Source organism: Cyrtonyx montezumae, unplaced genomic scaffold (assembly GCF_038088225.1).
Source record: "Cyrtonyx montezumae isolate F1298 unplaced genomic scaffold, pur_monq_1.0 scaffold_3, whole genome shotgun sequence".
NCBI classification, from domain to species: domain Eukaryota; kingdom Metazoa; phylum Chordata; class Aves; order Galliformes; family Odontophoridae; genus Cyrtonyx; species Cyrtonyx montezumae.
The window spans coordinates 35887428-35913367 of NW_027072034.1; the positions used below are offsets into that span (position 1 = coordinate 35887428).

Here is a 25940-nt window from a genome sequence, read left to right on the forward strand (position 1 = left end):
TATAATTGAGACAAAGGCTAGCTACACTGAGTCCAGCAGCTCCTAAGAAAAATAAACTACTATGAAATAAGAGGTATGATTCATTCATGAAGCTCTAGAAGTAGTCAGACTGGCTTCAAAATATCAACATACCTGTAAGCAACCTAGCTATTGAGGTAAAAAGGTTAAACATGGGAGTTTATGAGTTATTCATGGTAGCAAAGATGGTGGATAACAGTGGAGAATTATAGAAAACCCTTTAAGAGCTAGCGACTGTGAAAAAAATAGTTAATGACATTCTCTCTAGACAGTTGTAAAGTAATGTAGGAGCAGGGACAAAAAATAACTCTAATCTTACACGTTAAACAATGAGAGCTAGTAATTATCACTCAGGAAATGCAGGTTGTAATTATGAGAAACTCTTCTATAAAAATATATCCTCAGTTTACTTGTCAGCAACAGTCCAATTATTTGTGTCTTGGCTATGCTTATATCTGATCCTTTAGACTCAATGAATCTACAGTGAAATTCCAGAAGATACGAAAAGCAATAAGCAAAGATAGGAGAGCATTTCTAGTAAGAAATAAACAAATAGACTGTGAACTCTAGACTGGAAATGGATCCATAAAATTATGATTTGGAAAAAGGTAGAAGGGATTGGCTATTCACTATCCCTCCCCAAACAACAGACCCAGGAAAGGTGTTGGGGGAGAAATGGCTTAGAAATTAAATTACCACCGGGCAAGTTCAAAACAACCAGCTGGAATATTTTCACCACAGTGTATCTATGAAATTCTTTGAGGTACATGTTGAATTCACACAGGTTCAGTGATGTGCTGGCAAAGCTTGTGGCAGGACAATCCATTACGTGCAGTTCAATACAGAGATGCTGCCACCCATGCAAGAAGCCTTTGAGTCACAGAAACCTCTGAAATCTGGGACTGTATTTGGGTAAAGCAGCATTTTGTTTGCCTTACTCCTAGGTTCTTCATAAGCATCCTATGTGTCTCTGTTGGAGACAGATGCTGGATTTTAAAGACTTTGGACCACTCTTACAGTCTTCTTTACCAGTTTGGTCACTATTTGGTGAAGCTCTAGTATGTTCCTGTTTCTTTCCTTGACTTCGGTATTTGTCCTACTTAAGATGAGGTTGCTCTTTTAATAGGCTTTGCTTACACTCTCATGTAGTGATATAATTCGTATATCTCTGTCTTACTGCACTTTATACCATTCACAAAGGGGAAATACCTCCCAAGTAGGCGTATATTTGTATTTACTCTACTGCTTCCAGCAAACATCACCAAGAGGCCTAAAAGGATGTCAGTGACAGTGAGAATTCAGTCTTCCAAAATCAGCCCCAAAGCTGCTAAGATTGATAGACTTTTGTATAATTTATTATTTAACTAATATTTTACTTAACCTTTTAGAGAGAATTTCACTGCAAGAATTAATTCTGCCCACTCCTCATATTCACTCCAGGATCCTATGTACTATTTTTAACAGGGATGTAGTCACTTTAACTTGTGCTCTTCTAATGTGCAGATTACATTGATACCTATAATGGAAGTCAGTGAAAAATATACTTCATTACCCTCAAGTGATCCGAAGTACCTAGATCATTTTCATTTTAGCAGATTGTCTGCTAATGTGAGAAATAACAACAAGAGGCCGCAAAAACATGTTTATCACTGTTATTTCTCTGGTAATTGAACATTAGATTACAGTCACATAAAGCCTTGTGCAAACAAACAACTTCATCTTCTTTTTACCATTTCCTTTATCATATTATCTCTTCATGAGCTCTTTGCTGTGCAAATGAAGCAACAAGGGTGTTTAGGGAAGGAAAGCCAATGCATCTGAAGGAAATCCTCAGGAAAACATTATACCATAATAGAAAATTCCTAGAAGCAGAATGAATTTAGCCTAAAATTTAGTTGACTAAAAGCATGGTCAATATGATTTTGTACTCTGTGTACTTGCTTTCTCTTGACAGGACAAGTAATATAAGAGAAAGGAAATCTCATTTGAATCCTGTTGATGTATCAATTCTAAAGCCAGCACGATCTCCATCCAACAAAATGTTCCAGAGCATTGGCTAAGATTTGCCAGTGGAAATGAATTGCTACACTTCTATGTTTCTCCTTCCAGCAAACTGTAAATGCAGATGTACACTTTCATGTCGACAAATGCGATTGCTTCATTAGCATGATCCAGCTTAAGGCTGGAAAGAAGGTTTCACAGCTCTAAGAGACGTTTGGGAGGGGGTTGTTTTGTGTTTTCAGGTTTTTTTTTTTACCCTTTAAAAAGAACAATAAAACAAATTTGTAAGTTCTACTGTGGAACCACATTCTCATTTTTATACTCCTACATGCTGAGTTTTAATGGAATAGAAAAATAAAGAGAGCTTTTAATCTGGTGGGTGGAAAAAAAATGCAAAATAAAAAAAGGCAGATAAGAACAAATGTGTTTCAGCAGAGTCCAGAGTTTTCATTCTTTTTGGGCCTAACACAGCAGTTCATGCACAAAAATTGCCTGCACTGATTGCTCCAATGTGTAAGATGTTGAGAGGTATAATATTTTTGTAATCATTTTTAGCCAGGAATCATTAATGTTTCTTCAACTGTAACAGAACACATTATTTTAAGAGTATACCACTCTCACAAATATGAATATATATATATTTATAGGCAATTCAAATTCAATTTCAAACATGTTATCTGAAGGAATGATCTTCAGCATCTTTTGTTTGTTTTTGTTTCATTTTGATACAGTTTGCAGGGTTTTTTTGTTTGTTTATTTTTGTTGCTTTTTTTTCTGGATTAGGGTTTAATTTAGTTGGTTTATTGCTTGTATTTCTGGGGGGGGGGGGAGGGAGGGGGGCAGGGGCGGGCATTTGTTTTGTTTTTTAATACATAAAATGAATAGGTGTTTATACACTTTTCTAGATCTTGGGATCTCAAGGTTTCTCAACAGTTCAGCAAATGTCAGCCCAACCAGGGAAAACCTCATTGCCCCAGAAACCCAAGTTTGAATGGGGCTGGAAGTCTCAGTGGAAGGTCTGGGGGCAATGAGACGAACTTTTCTCCACACAATTCCTATCCAACTACTAAATCCACCAGTCTTTCTTTGAATGGCCCTGGGGCTCCTTTTGCTTACTGTCTTAATACTGTATTGCAGCTTTGCAAAAATTAGCTAGGTAAGCTATATAATCTGGATATGAGAAAACTGGGATACGTGATTACCTTCACATCCTCTGTGGGACAGAGAGCTTTTCTCTCACATAGCAAGTTATGTCAAAGACTAAACACAAGTAAAAGCCATATTAACTCATTCCTACTGGCTTCCTCTAATTCAGCCCTGTTCACCTTAGTTGCACTCATCAGGTTGCCAATTTCTCTGACTCAAGATAAAGCACAACTGTCACTAACATAGGCCAATCCTACAAAGGTTTTGGAAGCTGGAGATGGAAACCTTAAATTCCTCACAGGACTTCATATACATAATGAGAAGTTTGACCTGTTCTGGCATCCAATTATACAAAACAATATATATAGTTTAATATGTTAAGAGAGAAGGAATTCAAAGCCAAGCATGATCTCATTCTTCCATATAGTGTATTAACCTATCTGAAGACTTAAAGAGTACTCTATCACAGAAGCAACTTCATAATTAAATGGAAGATGTCTGGTGTTTTATCACCCTTTATGTCTGCACTTTGCTAAAGATAGGAGCATTTGATTACTACAAGGAAAAAATAAATAAAATTAAAGTAAATAAAAAATAAAATAAAATAAAATAAAATAAAATAAAATAAAATAAAATAAAATAAAATAAAATAAAATAAAATAAAATAAAATAAAATAAAATAAAATAAAATAAAATAAAATAAAATAAAATAAAATAAAATAAAATAAAATAAAATAAAATAAAATAAAATAAAATAAAATAAAATAAAATAAAATAAAATAAAATAAAATAAAATAAAATAAAATAAAATAAAATAAAATAAAATAAATCAGCTTAACATTGATTAGGAGCTTTAAAATAAAATAAAAAATAAAAAAAACAAAGCTTGCACGGAATGCAATCCCAGATCCAAAACAATAATTTCTTCCATTGTACATTTTCAAGAGTTGAGTTTATTTTTAAACATAGATAATGATAAATCTTCCATAGTATACAGACTGTCTGCTTAACTATCTATTATTATAACTTGAATATTAGTTACTTCAATACAAATAGCTAAATATATTGACAAAGATAAAAGAAGCTCTAAAAAGAAATTAATGAATATCTCCCATTGTGAATGAACTTTTCATCTGTGACTACACTTGGACTGTGTCAATATGAACTTTCAGGCACAATATATTCTCTCACAGTGGTGCATTTTTATCTGCACAGTAGTTTTTTACATAATTAAATACATGGATTCTCTTACATTGAATGTCTTGATCTATAAATTGTTTGCAAAATAGAAGGTTAGAATGACCAAACCTGACACATCATCTTGGTTGATATCAAATATGGGAGTTTCACACACTTTTTTCCTTTCATGTATCTTCTTAGTGTTCTGTTATACAAATCAAATAAAACAGAAAGCTTCCTTGAATCTTGAAAGTATAAATTATTATGAGTTCCAACCTACTACAACATGAGCAACAAGAAGATAGCACATCCCAATGGTACAGGACACAATCATCATGGGGAAACCTAACCTGAAACAACAATAAAACAAAAGAAAGATCAATAATCATATTAGTAATAATAATATAGTAGTGCCAAAAGAATGGATATACTGTGAAATTATGACAGGGTGTCTAATACTTAATCTTACTTTTCTATCTCTAGCCTACTTATGAGATGTGGTTGAAATCAACATAATTTCTTTGATTTCAGTGCATCACTTTTAATTTGCTTTGTCTCAGAAGCTGACTTGCTATCTTGTTTCTTTTTCTTTTCTCATTTTTCTCAGACAATAAGCACTCATTCTGGTAAAATAACAATTCTTAGAGGTTATGGAATATTGGGATAGATCATCCAGTATTAGTTCAAATTAGATGAGCAATCCTCAGATATTACATTACTATTAGAAATTAGAATTTCTACCCTAGTGTATGGCTCAAACTCCTTAAATTGTTTCCTTGCTGAGCCTTAGACATGTAAAGATAGCATTCCTTTTTTGTACTTCTCCTTAAGTTTTGAATCAAGATTTGAACATTAACAAATTGTTGGAAACAAACTCTGGACAGCTGTAAAAGCACTAAAACCATGCTGTTCTGTAAAAAACAGCTCTTTGCTTTACATCACAAATTAAGCTTTTCAGATCACACCCATTATTTTTATAGCTTTCTCTACATTGACAAACACAGGTAGCAGAAATGATCAACTAGAAAGGATATTATGGGCTTCACTGATCCTTACTCTGCTAGATTTGTAGGTCTTCCACATATGTGAAAAGAAGGGATTGAGTTTTCTGAAACTTAAGAAATATTGTATGTCATGGAAGGACTATGAAGAAATACTTCTGTGATTACACCAGTATGTTTTATGCTACTAAAATCATAAGGAACACTTTGGTGAGAAATGATCATGTGACAAATGAGGCTCCTTATGTAATTTCTTTTGTCAAGTCCACCCAAGATTTTCCATAACCTCTTCAAAGCACAGTAGTGCTCTCTGAAGTGCAGCCTTTAATTTATTCTCTTTCTTGAAGTAAGACCTACTTATTACATATGGGTATATTAGTTGTGTCTTTGCTTGCCAGGAGCCTTTGAGAAGGTTCCAGGAACCTATTTCTTGATGATAGGAGGACATAATTTTCTGAGCTTGAGTGCATGAATAACACCTTATTTTAGGAAACTACAGCTAAAAGGGGCCTCATGGGGGCATCTCCAACAATTCCTCTGTATAAAAGAAAATTACATAAAATGAAAATTAAATATCTCAAAGGCTCATTGTAGTCTACTCCTTCTGCCCCCACCTATCTGCAGCTGCAATGTTTCTCTAAATATTGTGATGTTCAAGAGTCACATTTACTTCATTGCTGTTTTGCTGAAAAACTGACTGAAGAGGGCACAGATGTGACCAACAGAACAAAGGATCTTATCAGTGTCACTGGTTTAAGTTACTGACAATAGAATTCATTTCAGAAGCACAGGTCACACCCTACCCCCAACCAGATACACAGAAATCAGTTATAACCTATAAAGCTGACTGAACAATTAGGAATCCAGTACAGTTCAAACATTCTGAAGCAAATGTTGGAATTGCTTAGTGAAGAACAAGCTTTTCCATAACAACAGCTGTTCCTGACACTGCCAAAATTAAACTGAAATGTACTGTTAGAAATAGAGGTAAATCAAGGAAAAAAAAAAATGGAGACACCAGCAAGGCTGAAAATGTTTAAGAGACAAGGCTGTCAGGGCTAACAGATAATCTAATTTCTGACTCTTTGACACCCCCCTGAAAAAACAGTCATCGGCCTGTGTCCATGAACATGTATTTCCTGTCCCAGAAGGACAGTTTCAATGCTCAGCTCCAGTGGTTTTCTCCTCCGTTTCTCTAGGAGTTAGGACATGATGTGTCAACCTCTCCTGCCTTTCTGGTAACTGGCATTATTTTTGGTATTCTAGCTTCAAAAGCCTTAATGTTAATCTGGTATTTGGAACTGGGAAAGGAGAAAGGGAGAGGAGGAGAGAGAAGGGCTGGGTGTGTTCAAGTGGTGAAAGCAGTTAAAAAGACTCATTGAATTTTCACAGCAGTCAAATATTTCCTCAGAAGTCTGAAATATATTTGGAAGTGCTCATTTCTTTTTTTTTTTTTCAGTGAGCATTTGTAACTATGCTGCAATTGTTACTTCTTTTAAAGTTTGACTATTTAGATCCTTGCTTTTGAAGGAATTTACTTGAAAAAGATGAGTCATTATTCAGATCTTTAATGTTATTGTTTTTATCCAGTACTCACTAAACTATGATTGATTTGATGGCCAGCCAATTGCTCTGCATCTTTCCTCCCTCATCCCAGCATGTTTGATCTCCAGTACTCCCTAATCTCACTTACATAAAAGTGTCTAGATAGGACAAAAAAAGGAAAAAACAGCAATGGCTGTAGGAATAAACTAGCATGACTATAAAATCCTCCTACATCCTTTAGTATATTTCATGAATGTTCCCTGCAGCTGTATCCACATGACAGGCTTGTGAAGTGAACCTAAGAAAATAGGTTGTTATTTGACAGAAAACAAAATTTTATTGACCTTACAGTTAGCGAGCAAAGAACTGGTATTGAGAGAAGTGAGGATAGCACAGATCTTAATCTGTACTAGTACAGCCTAACAAACCTCCCTGAGGAACACACAGCAGCTCAGCAGTGAATGGCAACATAATGCCTTTGTGAAGACTTGTAATAGGAAGGAATAATCCAAACAGATTTAACAGTTTCTCAACTATTAAAAAGAGAAGAAAAAGAGAAGAGACCCAGCATGAAGGATGACCATACAAGAAAATGGGTGGATTACACAGAACCTCATACAATCATGCCCCCTTTCTCACAGTGGGAGCCAAACTTACAGCTGAAACTGCACATAGCCTGGGGAGGTACCTCATCTCATTTAGTGTGTATGGTTGCATACTGCCCAGCTACGAAACCATTACTCTCGTGGCATGGACAATTTCCTCTCAACTTGAGGCATGAATCTCAGGACCACTGGCCTGAACACAAATGTAATTGGATCAAATTCTATGTGGAGTTTGTGTGACAGGGAGAGAGGAGATGAAGCTCATTCTGTGAATATTAGTCACTGCAGAGATAGTCAATTACCTGTGTCGGATCAGTGCCCAGTTGGGCTATTGCTCTACCTCAAGGGAAGACAAAGCTCCTGTCTCAGGCTACATACAACATAATGTTTTTGTACCTACATTCTCTTTAGTTACATCAAATTAAAGCACATTTTAAACACGGCAAAATTGACTTTCCACCAATGCTCATTTTCAGAGTTCATCTTGACGTGACAAAGCAACATGTCAGTTGTTGTTCCTGCCCAGGGGAAATGATCAGCAAGACATAACACTCCTAAAATCTCCTCCTCAAATAGCACTTCACATTAGTAAGAAAAACTAATCAGCATCTTTGTCATGAAAATCCATTTTTACAAGATCTTGTAAAAGCAGCACATCTGGTGTGACATTTCTATATACCATCTGAGGAAAGAGGGCAAACACATCCTGCATTGGGCAGCCTTTTCATCCCTCATGTCCATTGCAGACAGGGAGATACACACACCCTGCATGGCACAAAAGGTTCACCCTGACTATCCACAGCCAGTTCAGGGAAACTGCACTGACTTTTTGCTCCTGCAGATAGGAAGGAATGGGTAACAGGACATAGTATTCCCCCCACTTCCTCCTTCTCTTCCTACCAGAAGTTTACATGCAAACCTGCAGCCTAAAAAAAATCACACCACTCAAATATACACAACAAGCAGATGTTAGTTCAGTGTGAGATACTGGAAACATTTCAAGCAGCAGCCCCTTTGGCAAAGTTTTGCTTGTTAATAACTTCAGTGATCCAGTAGTGAATAGCTTGCAAATCACCCCAGTGCAGGAGAGATGTCAGACTCTGTGGAGAGCAGAATTCAGCATGCTCTTGACAAATTAAAATGAAAATTTGGAATGTACAAGGTGAAACTCTGCAAAGTGTGAAGTATGTATTAGGAGAAATCAAACACTGGCACAAAAAAACAGCAAGGAAAGTCAAGCTTTTTCATGGTAATGATCTAGTTATTTTTGATCCAGCCTCACTGCAAGATTTCTGGCTCAGTATTTAGAATAAAAGGAAACTGGTACATGGTGATTCTGGGGATAAATCCCATTTTTAATGAGTACCTACAGAGGCGAATTTTAAACTTTTCTTAGGTTAGAAGTTTAACCAACATAGTTTCTAAATAACAATAGAGAAGCTTTTGGGATAAAATTTGCATTTTCCTGGACAAACTGACCTCTTGCCATACCATACAGCCCTAGTCTCTGGTACTTTGAGAGCCAACAGGAACTAAGATGTACAAGACCAAAGTTCAGCATCTTGTAGTGCCTAATTTGGGTGTGACATATGAAAAACTCAGCCAGAAAAACCCCTCCTACAGGCACCACCACCCTGACTGTTCTAACTACACATACAGCTAACAGCTTATACAGCCTGTATATTCTCTGGGATACCAGTGGAAAAGCCATGCCTGCAAGGAAATGGGGAATATTCAGACATACCTGATTGGGAAAGCAAAAGTAGAAATCTCCTTGGACCAAACATTTGGCAGTGAAAGAATTCTGGAGGCAGCCAGCAGTAAGAGTTAAAGCTAACTTCTGTTCCTGCCTGCACTCACAATTTAATGCACAGTTTACATTATACTGATGGATAAGCCTGATTGCGTCAGGCTTAAAATTTTGTTCTTCTCACTTCATATTAGTTTCATACACAAGATACAACATCCTCACCCACCTACTTGCTCCCTTTATTCAACACAGTAATGCACATATGAAGTTGGCCATGTCATCTGAAAACATTTCAAAAGGATAGATGGTGGATAATACACTTAATTCTTGGACATTAATTGTATGCAATGCCTTGCCCTGGAATTTTGCTAATCATAAGCTCATTTTTAAAAGCGCATATATGGCTATGAAAGCAGTCTCAAAAATAAGACTCAGATGTGGGCATACTGAGTAAATATGTAAGGTTATTTCCAAGTGGCGGGAGAGTTATACCTTTTAATAAAGTTTCATAATTTTATTTGCAAAGTAACTTATATTTCTTTCCAACAGTAAGGTAAAACTACAAAATTCATGTATCTTAATGAAGACCATAACCCTCCGGAGTCAAACAAAAATCAGCTAGTTAACAAAGCTTATACAGATCTCCATAAGTTACAGCCTAACACAGTGCAGCTCACTAAGCAAACTTTTTTTCTATACCTCAGCTAAGATCACACAGCATAGTGAAATACTTTTGGCAGAAAAACAAAAACAACAAAAAAACAAGGGTCAAAATTACCTTTATTAATCTAAGACATGCTTCTGAATATTCTTCCTTCCTAATTTATTTTTTTAGATTTATATGTTATCTATAAATGATTACTACTGAAAATCTTAGATACAAACCTAATTGTCATCATGACTTCTTGCTGTCAAATTCTTCTATGGAGAGATTTTCTAAAAAGATTATGCTGATCCTAATTGTTAAAAAATGCTCAGAATTTCTTGAAAAACAATCCACTTTTATTAACTCCTTTTATTAATTCATTAGCTTTTTTTCCTTTGGCTTTTGAGTAGAAATTTGAAGGAAAAACATTTAAGCTATTGTCTGACTTAGCCTCAGATCCACTAGGAATTTCACTCCTTGCTAACTTCTCTGTTTTTATCTTATCTACAGTCACTTTACTGTCTTCCTATTTCTTCTCTCCCTTTCTTGCAGTGCAGACTGCCTTATGCACTTCCTGCCATCTTGGTTGTGTCAACCTTTCCATTATTCCAAGTCTTTGACATACCAATCTACTCCACCTGAAAGTGTAGGCTTTACTATTATTTTCTATGCTTAAAAAAGAAAGGGATAAAAATATTTATTACATGCCCATAACCCCTTCAAACCTGACACCTGCTGTAGCTCAGAAAACAGGTGGCTAAAACTGCCAGTGAGCATTAATGCAATATTAAATTGCTGTGAAATTCACATAGTCTAGAGTTACACAAAAATTACAGTGTTCTTACCTACTATTTACCACACACAGGTGTTACTGTGTAATTGAAATCACAGAACAAAACCTATAATCCCATTTTCTTCTGATTGCTAAAATTATTATAATTTCTTGTGGTATTTTATCTGTTTTGAGTCTATGCCAAGATTTTCCATAGAGTCAGTGAAAGAAGTAAAACTGAAATGAGGAAAATCAAATCCTGAATCAGAAAATATAGAGGCGTTAAGTTTTGCCTCCTACAGTCTACAAGATGTGGAAAGATCATTTTCTGTAACCCTAACTCTTAAGTGCAGATCAAGTATTAGGCCTGTCTTCCTTGACCTTCCAAACTTCCACTTACCTAAATTTAAAAACTGCATTCATTGCAAAAACAAACAAACAAAAAAATTGGTCTACCAGCTCCACGTGGAAGACTCAAATCACTATTGATAAAATATTTACTGCAGTATCTGTTTTGGTCCCTTTGTTACAAATGAGATAAAATACCGAACTGTTAGAACAAGACTTCAGTAACTAGCCACAAGCTACTCATACATGGAAATCTAGCAACCCCCATTAAATACAATGGAAGAAAATGGCAAACATATGAATTCTAGTTAAAAAAGAAAGTAATTGAATCTAGATTTTCTATTAGAACCTAACAAAAAAATCCAATAGGAATTGGCAAAACTCTGTAAATGCTTAGGAAAGAATATAAACTCAAATACAGAAACAAACCCGAAAACACAGAACAGTGACATTTTACAAGGGAGGAGCAACATAGCATTCATAAAACTGCTCAAGTTAACTTTCTAACTTTTCTTGTACTTCTAATATTCTTTTTGATTAACAAATATAATTTTGCACTATGTATGAACTGCTCAGAATCTCATAACTAGGAGACAACAAGAATGAAATAGGAACTTTTAGTATTTATCTTTAAAGACTCAATGGCCAAATGAAATACCCCGTATTTAAAAGAGAAAAAAATGACTGGACAAGCTCGTTGGTACCACAATATGTAAAGGAAGCTAGACCCAGAAATATGTGCATGTCGAGATGAGTTTTATTAATCCACGGAGCATGCATAACCTGTTTTCTTTGCTCTATAAATCAGGCCTTAGTAGAACTGTATACACAAGCCAGTGTCTGAAAAATCTCTTAACTTTAAATTGGTTGTTTAAGAATAGGAATAATCTTATCACTAACTTAGAAAACATAAATAAATGTTGTTCTGGATCTGGAATCAAATAGGTAAATCAAGTGATCCCTGCTCCATATAAACAGACTCTCCCTTGGAAGAAATTCAAAAGCAGGAAAGCCAACATAACAGTAGGATGGTATGGATTCCCAGGTTTTTTCAATTTCGTAGTACTCATGGTAGTTTTGGCTTTTCTCCATTGATGTGCCCTATGGCATGAAACACTTGTCAGAGTCCCCAGCTGAAAAGCTGCAGCTTCAAGCACATGATACAATTACTCAAAGAAACTTGCAAGATTTTCCCAAGTTTACTACCACTTGCTTTCTACTTGACTACCAATACCCAGGGCAACTACGCTGAACATCTCAGGCATGTTCTTTTCTCAAGGCTTGCACTAGCCTCCAAGTGAGGTAAGAGACAGATTCACAGAGAGCAGAGGAGGAGTGCCAACAGAGCCTGCTCTCAACATTTTCCTTTTTCTGAGACCTGTATAACCATTAATTACTTAAAAGACAGTATAAGGTGGTCATGACAGCCTAACACAACTAATTTGTGCAGCTGAAATTCTGTATCATGTACTAGTTTAATTTTACATGAAGTGGGCTGATATTTCCTTTGTCCAGAAGAAAGTAATCTGCACACTGGAACAACATATTTGCATGCAGAGGGTTTGATCCAACCCACACTTTTATAAAGAGAAAGAACACATTATGAAATCCACCAGACTTTGTTCCTACAGGGAAACTTTATACCTTCAGTACTATTAAAGCTTTAAACAAGGAATTAGAGTAGTTGAGTTCCAGTGTTGTTAGCTCTCCTGAGTCTTAAAAAAAAATAAAACCAAACAAACAAAGAAACAAAACAAAAAAAAACCCCACTGTTTTGTTTTATTCTTAAAAAAAATTGACAAGAACTTAGCTTGTTTTACCACAGAAAACAGAAGAAAAATTCAGCAGAGTAAATCTAAAAACATGTAATTACTTCATTGTATTCTTTATCATACATATGGTCTCTATCATACAAAGGTCCTTCAAGCACTTTTGCTAGACAGCTTTCTATGTAAGCAGCTTTCCCAAAATTCTAATACAGATAAAATCCACATAGCCCTTTAAAACCTAAATTGCTTTATATCTACTACTACATCAATAATTCAATCTGCATATTTCATAAAAAGTGTTTATTTTCTCTTTATCAGCAACAGATACTCTCAAGAAACTCACAGTACACAAGGTTAAAGCTCCAGTGCAGGCTGTCAAAACTATGAAAGTTTACAGTCAAAGTAAATAACTCCATTCTTTGCCAAGTAGTGTCATTATGACTGTATATGATGAGTGATATTATATGCTGCATGTTGGCAAAAACAGTATGCCACTGTCTGGGTTTTAGCTCATCTTTAGTCTGAGGATTATTTTTCTCATCTCATTTTACAATGTAACATCAGTGCTCTTGTTTCTAAAATTCATGCTCCAAGGAGACTGAAGTATTTATTTTTACTGGCTGCAAAGTTGGTGCTAGATGAATGTTCAACAGCGTACTAAATTGAGCTGGAAAAAAAATGGTTTCAATTCACATGCCGAGAATATTTGGGTCTCCAAATAGGCCCTTAAGGTCCATTTATTGGTGCTTTTACTTGAAATGTCCTATTGGCAGTTATGTCCTTCTATTCATTACATATTAGGTGAATACGTCCTGCATCAAGAGACTAGCTTCCTTCCTGCTTGCTAAGAACTACAACACAAGATCAGCTGTGGTGTACAGATTGATGGTGCTCTATCAGTAATTTCCTAAATTTATCACAGCTTCACGTCAACCTAGAATGCACCACCATGTATTAAAAATGCATTTTTTCACTACGTCCACCAGGTAGATGCCAAAGCAAGTTTGCTCCTTAATTGATTGCTTTTGACTTTGGTATGAATGCTTTACATCATTCTAAAGTCTGAGGAACAGAATTATTTGAAATTGACTCAGCTCATTACAAAACCCATATTTATTGCCCTACAATGAATCAACCCAGTGAAGCATAGTTGTGAGTTTGAAGGTAAGAAGATAAATATTATCAAAGACAACTATAAGAGAAAAATCAATGAAGTGCATCTCCTACAACAGTACTTTAAGAGATTCAGGTACTGATTACAATTTGAGAAGAAAACCTTTGTGTTGCTGGTTGTGAATTGTTTTTATGAATTATTAGAATGGTTTTGATACAAACATTCAACTTATGAAATGGGCTAATTCAAAACAAGTGAGATTTACAGTGCAAAAATGAATGTGTTAGGATGCTGAAATAGGTTTTGCAATATTCAGTTATTACTTCATCTTCTGAAATATTCAACATAGTAGAAAATCACTTCGACAGTTATATGCTTCTGAGAAAGTAAATAAGAGGCTTACCCAAATTTTTGTCAAAATAAATTTCTATATTCCAGACCTCACTGCTATGGACATTTTTCACAAAAGAAAGTGTTTTCTATTTCTGAAATAGTATACCTACCAAAAGATGCATGTATTACCTTATTTTTCTGCACAGGCCAAACAAAGATAATAGGTATGACAGAAAATTATGTGCTTTTATTAACCCACTTCTAGTTTTAAGTACACTAGCAAAGTAAATCTAAGCAAAGCAAATTCTGTTCTGAATCTATCTGTTACTCAACAAGTTAAAGCTCCTCCGTATAAAGCATTGGACAAATACAAACTCTACAGATATCCCCTCAAACTATAATATATATATATATTATTATATGGAAGAGGATATTTAAGAGAAAGATAAGATAGAAAAAGCATAGTGTAAAGGGGAAGATAGGTGTCATTAGTGGGATGCTTTAATATGGGGTAGCTACATGTACCCCATTCTAACTTCTTTATTTATTTATTTATTTCATTTTCTTTTTAACAGCTAGGACAAAAAAAAAATTAGTGTACAAGTGATTCTGAAACACCCCAAAGTCCCACTATGGAATTGTGTTATTATCTAAAATACTAGGATCATTATTTCAGACAAATTTTTCCATTTAGGACATTTCTCTTTGTAGTTTATTTCTCTGAATTTGGCCTTTTCTGACAAAGTCAATAGACTTTTGAATTTCCTGTGTTAAAAACATGGTATAGTATGTACAAAAAAATGGTATAGTAATGTATTCTTATGCATTTCAGCCATACCATTATTGAACAAAATCTGAAGTAAAAGCTTGGCATTAATATCCTTAAAGAGTTGGAGATGGAATATGAATATTTCTTGACTGGTTGGAATAATATAGTAATTTTTTTCCTTTTGCCCTTGAAAAGACTATTCTTTAGATTGTTGTCCTACTGCTATGTAAACTATTTACATAGGTGACACTTTGTTCTGAATCTCTATCCTTTTATTGTTCAGCATTCATTATCAACAAGTGTTAAAGAAAAGATTTAATAATACATGCAAAAGAAATAGGAAAAAACACATTAAACATTATTTTGTAGCGCACTACATACTACAACAAGGGAAAAGAAAAAAATAGAAAAACAAAAGAAAATCAGAATTGCTTTTCAAATAGCCCAGGATGATCTCTTCCCTTTTCTTTACTATATTCTTCAAAGCACATAGAATCAAATGAATCCACAGCAACAACAACAAAAGAAATCACTACAAAGCTTTAAAACCTTATCTGTCTTTCAGGAATAGGTTTTCTGTATTTTCCCAAAAAGTAGGTCTTAGTCACTCTCAGTTTAGAACTGATGTTGTTAAATAACAGTTGCCATTTTAGCCTGTCTCACTGCTATGTATGAACTTAAAACTTCACCGTTCCTTTTTAAGTAACCTCCCATTGAAGCTGAACAACTGCAAGTATTGACCAGGAAGTTATTATTCAAGATTTATAAATGTAATGTTGTTTAAGTTAGAGTATGCCTTGCTTAATGCCCCCTGAGTTGCACTGATAATAATTTTAGGGGTCATATTAATTTTAGGTTATCAAAAATGACTATTAAGTTTAAGTAATAAGCAACCAAAAAGTATTGTTAATACAACCACATATTTACTTAAGAAACAATGAATTACACAAGAAGATAAAAATATACAAGAAGATGAAAATATATTTACTATTCTGAGAATAGTAAATATACTATAGAACTACTTTCTTTGGTTAGTTCTTGTTTCAAATCCGTTATAATGAAGATAACACAAATATTAAATCTTCCTTTCTTCTGATATCTTGCTATACACAAGTGGAGACTGGCCTCTTATTTAGTAACAAAGAGAAGATCATCTTACTTCTATTAAAATATAAAGTTATTTGAAAAAATGAAATGTCACAAGGAACGATTCTGATGTAACTGAATATCTGTGTGATGTTTTGGAAAGCAAACATGGAACAAGGTAAAGTAAGTTTAAGCTGAGGTGAATTAATATAATCTCTCTCAAGAAGGCTTATTTGTCAGAATTATAGGCAAATATAAGTAATCTTCATACTGCCAATATTCTCTGGATTTCCAAGTCTTTGTGTACCTTTCTGCCATTTAAATGACCTTTGTGTTTGGAACTCACATGAATTGTTTTGTAAAGTGATGTTTAATTATACAAGACTTCCCTGAGAGCAAATATTTTCAGTCCAGCAGCTTCTTACTAATTCTGTTGATAACCAAAGTACTCTAGTTATTTACAAAAGTACTCTATTTATTTAAAACATCACTTTATAATTTTTATATTTTCTGAATAAGACCCTTGTTCAGTAATGATGTTGTGTAATCAAATTTAGCACGCTTTAACTGCACTCTTAGCACTTGAGGTAATAACTATGTGAAGTTGCAAAAGTAGTGACTTTTTGGATAATAAAAACTATTTATATCAGCCCATATGATATGTGAAAGTTCATATATGCCTTATTCAATACCAACAACTGTACACATATTTTATGGAACAAGACTAAGAAACTGTCTCAAGACATTTTGGCTTTGCATTTCTCTGAATAAAATTACAGCAAGTATGAAAATGAGCAGTTATTTCACTACTACTCCTCTTACATTCACCTCTGTATTTGGCTGCACTCGTTCCCTTCTCTATCTTCCCTTTTCCACTAACTCACTTATTTTCAGCTTAAGATGGTTTGTCAGTACGTGACCTTTCTTTACTCTGGTGTTTAGGAGCTCAAACCCCATTCCTGAGCATACAGCCCATACTCTGCTCATTCCTGAGGACAGTGTTAGCCTCACACCAACCCATAAAACTCCTAGTCTCACAGGAGTCAAAAAAGCCAGGAGTGACAATAATCAGCCAGAAACAACCAAGAGGATCTGGAGATTTGCTTCTCCATATAGAGAAAGTCAGAATGAGTAATGAAAGATTTTCAGTCCAGTCTCAAAATCATGCACAGAGCTCTCATTTCAGGAGGTAGTAAGGTGACTGATCAGCTACTTGTTTCTCTAAAATCCAAAAGCAAAAAACAATCAATTTATGCTTAATTGTAATGAACTATAAGTAGATGAACAAAACACTCTAGCCAAACCATCTTACTCCTATTACTACAACATCTGTTCCTTCATATTGAAATTCTTGGCTGCAGTCCCTCCTTGTTAATCATTCCTCTCTGTATCTTGCTGAATTTGAGTGCTGCCTCTGCCTTTCATTATCCAATACATTTGTTTTGTCTTCTGATCCCATCTTTAACACTGCATACTCTCCCATGCCTGTTTCACCTCAGTTATCCTTAAAAAGCTAATATGTGGAAAAAGTTGTATACTGTGGGACACATTTGTACAAGTATAAATCTGAGCTACCAATCTTCTAGAACACTATTTGCCTTCCATTAGGTTTTTACATTAGGATGAAATCAATTAGCCTCAAAAACGTAGTCTCTGCCTACTGAATCTCATAAGAGCCAGGAGAAATTAGTTGAAATAAAGATCTCAACACTGTAAAATGGAAAGGTGAGGTGAGATCAGTCTCACCCTCACTGATAAGCAGGTCTGTGAACACTGGGAAGTAATGAAGCCTAATTTCCTACCAATTTGTGTCTTGACTTTGATTGACCATCTGTCTAAGAAGTGGAAAGCTGCAAGCAAAACTTTCTTCCATAACTTAAAATGATGTTCTCCTGCACGTTTTGTTTGTTTTCCAGTGCGCAAACTGTGGGCTCAGAGTTAACTTTCCCTTAGTGAAATACTCATAAAGTTTATTTTCCTCTTCCTAGATATCAAATTTGATGGCATTTCAGGGATGTTAATTATATTTTAGAAATTAAGTCCCCTTTCCCCACTTCTTCTCCCCTTTCAAATCTGTTTGAAGTTGATAAGTACATTTAGAAGTTACTAGGTGGGAGACACACATACACATTCATAGCAGTATGATTACGCAAGAAAGAATATGAAAAGTTAGGATTTGATTAAAAGAAAGGAACAAAAGGCTTTTCAAAAGCTTTTTTGTTTTTTATGAGACTTACTTTTAACAAGTAGCTAATGGATCGTGATAAGTGACAAATGGTTTCTTTGATATAACTTTAGAATGGTTAGAGAAAGTGAGCTACCTTTAGATGTGCTTACATTAGATAGTTCTAGTCTCCAACTTATCAGAAGGCTCATAGGCATAGGCACATAGTGGGAGAAGAAAAAGAATTGTGAAGTTTAAAGTCAGCATGACTTAGAATGCATTTTTATTTTAAATTTCATGTAATCCCTAAGGGATTGTGTTAAACATAAAGTTTAAAATAGTAGTTAAGCCATAAAAATAAAAAAAGAAAATTGGTCACAAATCAAGAGTAAATTTCAAAGCAGTTGACAGTCCCACAAAATATATCTCAGAATTTAATAATATAAAACTGAAGTTTCATTTACCAAAATATTGTAAGGCAACAGTATGAATTAATAAACAAAATAAACAAATAAAATGTTGGCAGAGTAGGGGATAGTTTATCGTTATTACTCCAAGTGATAGTACTTCATGGAGTTTGTATTCAGAAGTTACACATTCTAAATACTGCCACTCACTAGATTTTCTGTACAATATGCAAAACATGATAATCTTAGAAACCATTTAAGTGAAGAGAAGTTGCACGATGCTAGAAAACAAAATTCAGTGTAAACATACAAAGTGACTGCAGATATTAAATATCAGTGTATCAGGTATAAGACTTCTCTTCACATGCAAGGACATACCTTTTTCTCAGGGAATGGAAATAACTTTACCCCATAAGCCAAAAAGCCTTGCAAGGGCATTGTGAAAGATTTATATTACTTGCTGCCTATTTCTCTTTGTGAAGAGCATAAATTTTGCTCACAGCATTTGGTGGTGTCATTTCTACATTCTAATGCAAATCATGTAGCTCTCCTCTATGCTAGTACATGTTTCTAAAAATAGGATTTTCCTCAACTGAGCCATGATGTAAACTACTACAGTTAAGTACAGATTTAATTCCAGGCATCAACTTGACCCTCAGCCTGTTTCCTTATTCCCTTCTATCAGTGATATAAACTGTACAAATATTTTATATAACTATAGTGTTTCATTCTACTGCCAAGAAAGTAATTCTCACCAAAGCACATTCCACCAACCTCTTAAGAGAAGCCAGAAGCAATGTTTCTTCCTTGTCCTCCCATTTCTTCTTTTTGACTTGGTTGCCTGTACTATTCTGGGTTTGGATGTGAATGTGAGTTTCATCTAGGTCTCCTCTAATCTCTCTTCTTATGTGCTTTAAAGGGTCCTTCATAGTATTGCCTCTTGTTAAAGAGATTGCTGTCCTTGATCCTCCTTTTCCTCTTTCATTGGCTCTCATCTCTGAGAAATGTAACCACAGACTACATACAATGGCAAAGTTTCTTGTGCTGACAATTCACTGATCTCAATCCTTCTGATTAAAGTAACTAGTTTTTTTCAAAATTCGTTTAAGTGTAGTCCTCTGATCTCTAGTGATGATTTTACACTCAATGGTAGTCCAGCACAGTCTTCATTTTCTCCCTGTAAATCATCTCCTTCATTTCCTTTCTTCACACTTTAATTGCAGTTTGCCCTCACCTGTCATTTTAGTTGGTTTGGATTCCTATCTCTATTCTCACATCCAACCTACATTTAAAACTCTTGCAGATTACTTCTGCATAAATAACTATTTGCATATCTAAAATGCTCACCTAGGGCTCTCTCACATCAGTTTCTCCACATCCTTCCCTTTGGCCTCAAGAAATATGAAGGAATAGAGGAGACAGTTCAGTGATTTCAAGATTCACTTTGCATACTCCCAATAGTTTTCTTTTGCATAAAGCAGAAACTTTTCAATTTTCATAAGACTATGAAGGCCTGCTCCTCAATAAGTATCTGTTTATTAACAGTGAAATGTTTCCAGCTGTATCCTGGTATCAGCCCTCATCACAATTGCTCATACTTTTTATTTATTACTCCCACAGTCCTTCCCAGCACTGGTAGGAATTCTCTACAATTATCTGTAAGGATACCTTACTAGTATGCTTTCACTTCATTTTGCCCTGTCACAACGACATTATTCATGTATAGTTAAGTAGGTTTTTTTTTACTGTACCAGTCCACACACCACATATTATAGTACTCTTCAGGACTGATAGATAACTCTTAGAAACTAGAAACTGAAATTCTGTTACATTAATTTACATACCTGCATCTCCTTTGGGAATGTATTTTTCCATCAATTGCATTTAAAATAAACAAAAATAGAATGAGGGGGGGGGGGGGAAAGGACCAAAAAAAAAAAAAAGGTTGGATCAGCAACAAACAGGTACTAGAATAACCAAGTCATTTCTGTCTAAAAGCTACACAAATATCCCAAGAGTAATTTAGTGTTTCGTAATCAGACTAGTAACTTACTGATATTTGTCACTAAGGCACAGCTCCATCAAGCAGAAGACAATTTCTTGCAGTACATTTGTTGTACTGCCTCCTGGGTTATGTCACATTACTGAAACATCTCATAAACTCTACATATAGTTCAACAGGGTTTTCAGTGACAGCACACCATCTAAACATTTCTGAAGTGTAGACTGACATTTTGGTTTTGTTGGTGTTTGGCTCCAGGGTAGTTTCCACTGGATATACACTAGCTGAGAGATGTGCCATGACCTAAAATGATGAAAATCATTCATTTGGCAAGGAAACATAGCTTTGCTGACTTTCCACATTTTACAATAGTTGCCATTAAAGACAGATCTATCTATTTATTTATTTATTCACTTACTTTCGCTTACTTATGCTTACTTTGGATGTATGTCATGATAGTAACAGCAAAAATCACAACACAGAAAGGGTTGACTTGCACATGGAGGTACTATTAGTAGTCTATTCCCAGCAGTATGATATCTAGCACATTTTGCTTTTCAGGTGCTTCTGCAGTTGGACTGTGAATACACTCCTACATATGACTGGAGTCCAGAACATCTGCATTACACTAAGTCACCAGTTGTATTCAGGTCTAGATTCAGCCACCTAAATTCAGGTGCCTCATATGTAGATATCTGTGTGGGAGGTGGCTGAGTTCTTGCTGTAGTCTGTAGAGACTCAGCCAAGACAGCAATTGGAAATCTCAGAAGTATCTACCTGATCTTGCTTTGATATCTGTATTTAGTAAGGTGAGGAACTTTCTACAGAGATCCAAAAAACTAAGGAGAGAGAGACTCTTCCCCGCTTCTAGTTATTTGAATAGGCTGACACAGTGAAACTAAAAGTTTTTTTGTCAACTATCTGTGGTTTTCTATGTGCAAATAATTCCTTACTTCTACTATAAGTTTGCATAAAGATGTACCAGACTCTCTTTGTAAAATGCCACCTGTTATGGTACTGAAATCAAAAGATAAAACTAATCATCCTACTTTATCCCAGTGTCACCATAGTCAAATGTGCCTGATATTTTCTAAGTTTTATTTGCAAAGCAGCATCATTAACTGCTCATCCTAAGAGTAATAAATAAAATGGTTATATGCAGAAGATCAAGCATCTTATGCAGACCAAAATTATTTGTATATTCCAAAATTCTGTAATTTCCTATTGATTTCCAAAAAGGGAGTCAGCCAACACCAACAAACTTATAACATGCATGTTCTGTAGTTAAGCTTCTAGAGGGGCTCTAATATTATTTGAAATTGTAAGACGTAGGATTTTCCAAAAACCTAAGTCCTCCAAGATATTATTTCTAGAAGCTTAAGGAAGCTTCTGGAACACGTCCTGTTACTTTCAAGGCATATGTTCTTTCTAATGCCTGTGAGCATTTTCCCAAAGGCTACAGTGTTTCTCTAACACATTGTCACTCAAATAGCATTTTATTTTCCTCAGATCTCTTAGCTATGTAGAAATACCTGTGATGCCTTGCAGTTTTTCATGAGTTACATGCCATCTGACCTTGTTTACATTCTACCCATTGTTCCTCTTCAGTATGACACAAATAAGAAATAACACACATGTACACACACAAAAAAATTTAAGCATTTCCAAAATGAAATCAATCATTGTACTTTCTGACATTCAGCCAAACCAACAGATTCTCCCCTACTGTAATTTATCTAAACAAGGTTATCTGGGTTTCTTATAAAGCAGGCTGCCTTTGTTTTATAACTTTATGCTTCAGGGATTTTCTTCTGTTGACTGTGAACTATATACCTTCTGATTTTCTGATATATTAACATTGGACACTTCCTAAAACACAAGAGAATCAAAAAATTTTAAACAGATTTTCTCTGGGCTGCTGTATATTCACATTAAGTATCAGGTCCTTGGCCAATTCAAATACACATGCACATGGTAGAACAGTATTTAAAAAATCAGGCAGTAAATGGAAAACTAGTTCTAATCTTAATCATTTTGTCATCACACCTCTGTGATTACATGTTCATGAAAAACATAAACAAAATTTTTTTTATATAAACTCTGACCCATATTACTAAAAGTACATCTTACAATGTGCATTAATTACTTGGTAGAAAAATAGTTCTGTTTTATTTCTAGCTAATGAATTTCAAGTATGTCCAATATACATGAAGTGCTTTGAGAAATGAGTTGACAAGCTTAGAAAAAATCAAAGATAGTTTATCTATAAATATATTAACACCTCCATTAGATTCTCTAAGAGTACACCCTTCTTCGAAGTTGGTGAAGTAAACACCGATTATTATTTGAGATTTAAGAAACAACTACGCTTTCATAGCAGATTATCATTTTTATGACAGCACCTAGACAGCAAAACATACTTTGTGGATACCAGCAGGGAACCTTTTCAACTGAATCCATTAAAAGAAAAAAATAAAGAACCCAACAAAACAAATAACAATAACAACAAAAAAAACCAGAATTGGACGAATAGAGGAACATTATAAATTATGCATGCATGCTAAATCACAAATTCAGTGTTTATTAAGCTGGCATTAGTAACTGTAACAATGATAGAGAAGGAAACAACTAGATAAGAAAACAAAGGATCAGAAATTTCATTTTTCTTTTACTAAAATTTAGGAGGACATTCAAGGAGGTCACAGATCTAAATGTTACTGAGGGAATCACAAAATTCTCACACAAAAGCCACCAAGCATAATATTTCAATCATGTAGCTTGAGCACCACATAGGCAACAAAAATTAGTAAAACTCCATATCACTTCCAATTTATGTTTTTGGTCCTGGTCAAGCAATGTACTTAAACCACCTGTAACCTTCTGATTTTACTAGAACCATAGAATGGTTTGAGTTAGAAAGGCTCATAAAGATCATCTAGTTCCAATTCCTTGCTATGGGTAAGTACAACTCCCACTAAACCAGGTTGCTCAAAACTCCATCCAGCCTCACCTGGAATACCTCTAGGGATGAGGCATCCATAACCTCTCTGGGCAACCTGTTCCATTGCCTTATCACCCTCACAGTGAAGAAATTATTCCTTAAATTTATCTTTTAGTTCAAAGCCACCACCTCTTGTGTTTGTGCTACATGACCTCTCAAGCATTCTTGTAGGCCTCTTTATGTGCTGGAATGCCACTATAAGGTCTCCCTGGAGCTTTGTCTTCTCCAGGATGAACAATCCCAATTGCCTCACATTTCCTACTCATAGGAAAGGTACTCCAGCTTTCCAAGCATTCTCATGTTTCACCTCCAGACTCTCTTCAACAGCTCCATATCTCTTTTTCATTGGAGGCTCCAGAGCTGAAAGCAGTACCCCAAGAGGAGTCTCACAAGAGCGGAGCAGAGTGGGAGAACTACATCCTTCAACCTACCAGACGTACTTATTTTGATGTACCCAGGATACAGCTGGATTTTTGGGCTGCAACTGCACATTTCTGATTCACACTGAGCTTCTCATCAACCAGCATCTCCAAGACCTTCTCCTCAGGGTTGCTTTCAATTCATTCAGCACGCAGACTGTATATGTGCTTGGGATTATCCCATTTCTAATGCAGGACCTTTCACTTGTAAAACCTACTCGAAGTTGATAAGGTGCCCATTGTCCATCAAGGTCTCTCTGAATGGCATCTGTTCCCTCTAACCTGTCAAACAGACCATACAGCTTGGTATCATCAGAAAACTTTCTGAAGGTGGACTAAATCCCCCTGTCCATGTCACCAGCAAAGATGTCAATTAGCACTGGTCCCAGTACTGATATCTGAGGAGCACTGCTTATCACTAGACTCCACCTGGACACTGAACCATTGACTTCAACTCTTCTACTCATAACTTTTTTTAAGTCACTATCCAGTCAGCTCTTTATTCACTTTAGTGGTCCATTCATCAAATCTATGTTTTTCCACTTCAGAAACAAGGACGCTGTGCCATGGTGAAAACTAGATATGCTAGTGGGCAACCATGGCAACAGGAACTGTTTTTAATTTTGTTCATTTTATGAATTTGAATTATGAAAAGAAGTCATACAGTCTGATTAAGCTCATGAGGACAGAACGAAAGATTAGTTTCAGATTTACCTTTGACTCTCAGCAGAGCTTGTGTTGCACGTACCCAGTTTTAATTTCAGACTCTGCCAATTTGTTATTCAGTCATTGTTTTCATCGGTTTTGAACACCACATGGAAATATTTCTAGTTATCCTGGTCTGATAAAAGCAATCTTCATTGCAGTCAAAATCTAGTAAGCCTGTTGTGACCCTGAACTATCTGTAACAAGCCTAGTCATTGGGAAAAGTACAGAAATAACATATTTTATTCCATGAAGGCCCTGGGCAATAACCAGATGGTATTTGATTTATTATTCTTGCACAAGGAAGTTTTTTGTAATGTTAATGTTAAATGGAAATGCAATTAATTAAACTCTTAACAGCTTTACCATTAGAATACACATCTGTATGTTTATAAAGAAAGAATGAGTTCCCCTGTGAACAAACATTACGCTTTCTTAAATTGTGATTTTTAGAAAGTATCAGCACAGCACGTACACAGCAAGGAGAATATTTTCAGAATACTGTTTCAGTTTCAACAGGAATTTATGTATGTTAACAAATATTTTAGCCACTGTCAATGAAATAATTTATTTATAAATACTCATATTTAATGGTAAGATTTCCAAAATTTATGATCATAACAGGGGTTTAACTAACTCATTTTTCAAAAGTAACACTAGATAGTACTCACCTAAGAAAGTAGAATAATAGATCACTTATTTAGGAACATAACAACAGATGTAGGGAGCCAGAAAAACAAAAATTAAAAAAGAAAGGGTGAAAGATGTAAGATTATGGGTCCAATAAATATATATATACTCTAGGGACATAGGTTTTTCTATACACTGCAAAAATAAATGGCTGATTTTGCATTTCTTGTGCAGCAAAAATTGTTACTAACCACTGTAATTCCACCCCTAGCCCCCCACCCCCCTCATTTATTTAGCTAGATGAAGTATAGATATTAAACATTCTCAGCCTATTCCTGCTGAAAAGTCCTGACCATTTAAGACAATAGTTGTTTAGAAGCTTGTGAACTATTTGGTCTTTATCTCTGCTTTTCTCATTATTCTCACACATCTTCATGAGCAAGGGCAACTCGACATAATACCGATCAGGAAAAAGCAAAGAGATATGAATGCACGGGAAAGTCAGACCAACATCAAGAATGAGAAAGAGT

The 25940-nt window shown here is 35.1% G+C and overlaps 1 protein-coding gene across 1 annotated transcript in view; it reads right to left on the bottom strand.

Moving 5' to 3' along the window:
- Positions 1 to 4039: 4039 nt before the first annotated feature.
- Positions 4040 to 25940, bottom strand: part of OCA2 (OCA2 melanosomal transmembrane protein) — a 170568-nt gene continuing 148667 nt past the window's right edge. Inside the window, 1 exon segment of the mRNA XM_065741233.1 lies at positions 4040 to 4694. Within this exon segment, the coding sequence (XP_065597305.1) occupies positions 4607 to 4694 (88 nt within the window). The 3' untranslated portion in view covers positions 4040 to 4606.